Raw genomic sequence first — 4,137 nt, forward strand, 5'->3', positions numbered from 1 at the left:
CTCTTGATAACCATTTTTAAATGCTACATAATATTCCATTATGTTTCTGTACCATATGTTACCGGTCTTTTAGTTTGCTTCCATTATTTCCCACTATAACATGTTATTTGCTTGGAAGGATATCTTTCATGTATAGAGATTTTTCCGTGTTTTATATTATTTAGGAGAGAGCCCTAGAAGTGAAATTAGGAGATAAAAGCTCTTATTGCATACTGCTGAACTGAAGGTTTCATTAGTCACTCATTGAATTGTTCCTACCAAGCCTTTAAGATAATCAGTCAGGCTTTTCCCGGCCGTGAGCCCTCGGAGGAGGCCTTTCGGCAGCAGCCATGGCGCCCAGCCGGAATGGCATGATCCTGAAGCCCCACTTCCACAAGGACTGGCAGCGGCGCGTGGCCACGTGGTTCAACCAGCCAGCTGGCAAGATCCATAGACGCAAGACCCAGCAGGCCAAGGCGCGCCGCATTGCCCCGCGCCCCACGTCCAGTCCTCTCCGGCCGGTGGTGAGATGCCCGATAGTCAGGTACCACACGAAGGTTTGTGCCAGCAGGGGCTTCAGCCTGGAGGAGCTTAGGGTGGCCGGCATCCACAAGAAGGTGGCCCGGACCATTGGGATCTCAGTGGACCCGAGGCGGTGGAACAAGTGCACGGAGTCCCTGCAGGCCAACATGCAGCGGCTCAAGGAGTACCGCTCCAAGCTTACCCTGTTCCCCAGGAAGCCCTCGGCCTCCAAGAAGGGAGACAGCTCTGCTGAAGAGCTCAAACTGGCCACTCATCTGACCGGACCTGTTATGCCCATACGGAAAGTCTATAAGAAGGAGAAAGCCAGAGTCATCACAGAGGAGGAGAACTTTAAGACATTTGCCAGTCTCCGCATGGCCCGCGCCAACACCCGGCTCTTTGGCATCCGGGCAAAAAGGGCCAAGGAAGCTGCAGAACAGGATGTTGAAAAGAAAAAATAAAGTGCTGTTGGCAACTTGTGATAAACTTGCAGTGTCCATGTGACCTTCGTTGTGTAAGGAGCCAGGGCCTGGGGGCGGGGGGGGGGGGGGGGGAGTAGGTAGGGGGGTGGGGACCTCTTCGAGGGGTACCTGGGGTGTGTCTGACCTTTGTTGCAACAGAGCTGTGGGGGAAGCAGCTTTGGTACGGGGGAGGCTTGTGCTTAGTAAGTGTTCTTGTCTGGACCCTCCAGCCCAGGGGGTGCTGTGTGTTCCTGTTACTGACTATTAAAATACTATTTTCACATCTTAAAAAAAAAAAAAAAAAATAGTCAGGAAGGAGTATGCCTTTAGCACTCCTATACCCCTCTAGCTTTATGGTATCAACATCAGCCATTTACTACACATTTTTCTTCTTGTATTATCAGAAAAAAGAATCCTTTATATAAGAATATATGAGTAATCAGAACAATTTTAATAAGAACTTTGCTGTCATGTACTTTAAAATTTTGTTCTTTGGTTTTTCTATTCATATTTCATGGGAGTTCATATTCTATGTTACCTATATCCTTAAGATTTATTTTTTTAAATACCAAGACATTTCCAATTGTTTAAGATTTTTATTGTTGGGTTGGGAGTATTTGCCTGTTGTGGGTAACAGTAAGTTACTAAAATTTTAAAAATATATATCCAAGATTTTTTCTATGAAAAATTGCTTAATTTTCCTTTTATGTATTTATTACTAAAATAAGCTTTTTAAAAAAAAATCACTGATTATGTTTCTGAAAAATTTCTACAAAGTAAAAATTTAATTCTAACTGGGAAACAGAGAAATAGGAATCATTAATGATTTTGATTTACAAAGTACACTTCTGATTCATTTTAATTGTAAATTTCTACAGGCTATTAGATTAGTATGAAAATGTGTTTATCAAGACACGTTTGTAAGAAACATTTTCTGATATTCATTCTTGTATTTCCTTTAAAACAATTTATCTATCAATTTTACAGGATATTTCTTATTGGATGTTTATGATATTTAAAAGTATAATCCTTATTTTGTTTCTCCAAACTTGAATACAAATGGAAATTTGTACAACCTGAAAGTACAGTTTTATGTAAAAACTGATACAGAATAAATGTCAAGCAATCTATATTTTATATTAATAGGAACTTGTAACATCCAATAGTGTAAGCACCAGTTGTATTTAAGGCAAAATGGAAAATTATACTCTCATTATACTTTTAGATCCAGCATACTGACTTTCACCTTGGGCAGGTTTGAACAGCACTAAGAATTACAAATGATTATAACTTACTTAGAAGTTGGAGGAATTACTTTCTCAGTATCTAGCTAAAATACAGACATAAGAAGTCCTATCTTTTGACACACAAATTATGCTGACAGATTTTTAAATGGTACTTTAAAAAAAAAAAAAAAGGCTGAACTTTCAGCAGCAGAGCCATCTACAAAAGTTTGGAGGGAGTCAGGATATTAACTTTGAATTGCTCTTAGGAATTCCTATCTTTCCTGACATATCACACTAAACTGCATATCCAGGTCCATTCTGGAGCTGATTCAGAGCCACTAACTGGCTGGTCTTGCAGTCTTCTCTAAAGAGAAGGAAAATACGAGTTTCATTGAGTCCAGGATGGGCCCATCTCAGCATTTAGTTTCATGTAAGCAGCTGTAAAACAGTGATGATTTCTGGGAATAGCGGGAGAAACCAGGAGTATGTTGCTCAAAAAGGCAGCAAGGAGACTGCTTTATTAAGAGTTTTGTTGGAAAGAAAAAGCTGTTAAGGTAAAGCAGTGATTTTCATTCAGTTTAATGCTCTCTCACAGAGGTAACACAAAACAGCTCTTACTTTCCAGAACCTTTTTTCTCCCACAAGATTAATTATATCTCTGAAACATTCCCCCTTTAAAGATTGCAGCTTTCTTCTTTCATGGTTTTATAAGCCTTTATCAAAGCTGTATGCTCAGTGGCTCTGTTGTGTGCAACTCAAACTCCGTGGACTGTAACCCAAACAGGCTCTGTCCGTGGAATTTTCCAGGCAAGAATACTGGCTGCTGCTGCTGCTAAGTTGCTTCAGTCCTGTCCGACTCTGTGCAACCCCATAGACAGCAGTCCACCAGGCTCCCCCGTCCCTGGGATTCTCCAGGCAAGAACACTGGAGTGGGTTGCCATTTCCTTCTCCAATGCATGAAAGTGAAAAGTGAAAGTGAAGTCACTCAGTCGTGTCCGACTCTTAGCGACCCCATGGACTGCAGCCCACCAGGCTCCTCCATCCATGGGATTTTCCAGGCAAGAGTACTGGAGTAGGGTGCCATTGCCTTCTCCAAGAATACTGGAGTGGGTTGCCATTTCCTACCCCAGGGGATCTTCCCAACCCAGGGATCGAATCCATGCCTATCTCCTATACTGGCAGGTAGATTCTTTATCACTGTGCCACCTGGGAAGCCCTTATCAAAGCTATCTATATTTTTAGGCCATACTATATCTATAGGTAAAAACTATCATAACTTCACAACGCGCTGAATATTTTTCTTCTGACATTACCACTTACAAGCCCTAAAATATTCTTTATTATTTTAATATCTATTTATTGGTTATTTGCCCATGCTCATGTTACTTGTATTCATTTCCTTATGATTTAATAAGCCATTAATAACTACTCCCCTCAAGTCCCCCTCACCCCTGCCACACATTTAAGCTACTCTTAAACTTAAGATTTTAGTCCATCTTTTCAGCACAGATTTGCAATACTTTTTTCTTGAGCAGCAGAGGCTCCTATAGTCCAAAGCAAGTATTTCAGTTTGTTTCTAACACCTTTCCAAGTGGTCCTTTATAAAAACATTTGGATTTTCTTCCCATGCTACCAGGGTGTCCACCATTAAACATATGTCATTTTTCTGCCCACTTGTACATCTTTCTGGGATATTCTTGTAGTTTTTCCAAATTCCAGTTTTGAGGGGAGTTTAGTGTGATTGTACATCTGGATGTTTTGTTGTACACAACTTTTTCAGATTATAAGTAAAAATACTATCATTCTAAGCACTGATGTTTGACTAACCATCTTATGTTGCTGGAAGCTTTTTACTCCAAGAAGTGACTTGTAGTTCTGTACTCTGTAGAGTTTGGTTCTAATACATGAACTTATGAAAGTACAAATAAATTGCATTCTGACTGCCCTTT

General features: G+C 40.6%; 1 protein-coding gene across 1 annotated transcript; it reads left to right on the forward strand.

Moving 5' to 3' along the window:
- Positions 1 to 267: 267 nt before the first annotated feature.
- Positions 268 to 987, forward strand: LOC133259830 (large ribosomal subunit protein eL13-like). Its single transcript, XM_061437810.1, has one exon. The coding sequence runs from the start codon at positions 330 to 332 to the stop codon at positions 960 to 962; it is 633 nt and encodes a 210-aa protein (XP_061293794.1). The 5' UTR covers positions 268 to 329; the 3' UTR covers positions 963 to 987.
- Positions 988 to 4,137: the final 3,150 nt, after the last annotated feature.

Source organism: Bos javanicus, chromosome 2 (assembly GCF_032452875.1).
Source record: "Bos javanicus breed banteng chromosome 2, ARS-OSU_banteng_1.0, whole genome shotgun sequence".
Taxonomy (NCBI): domain Eukaryota; kingdom Metazoa; phylum Chordata; class Mammalia; order Artiodactyla; family Bovidae; genus Bos; species Bos javanicus.

Coding starts and splice junctions, on each gene's coding strand:
- LOC133259830 (XM_061437810.1), top strand. CDS start 330: ATGGCGCCCAGCCGGAATGGCATGATCCTGAAGCCCCACTTCCACAAG.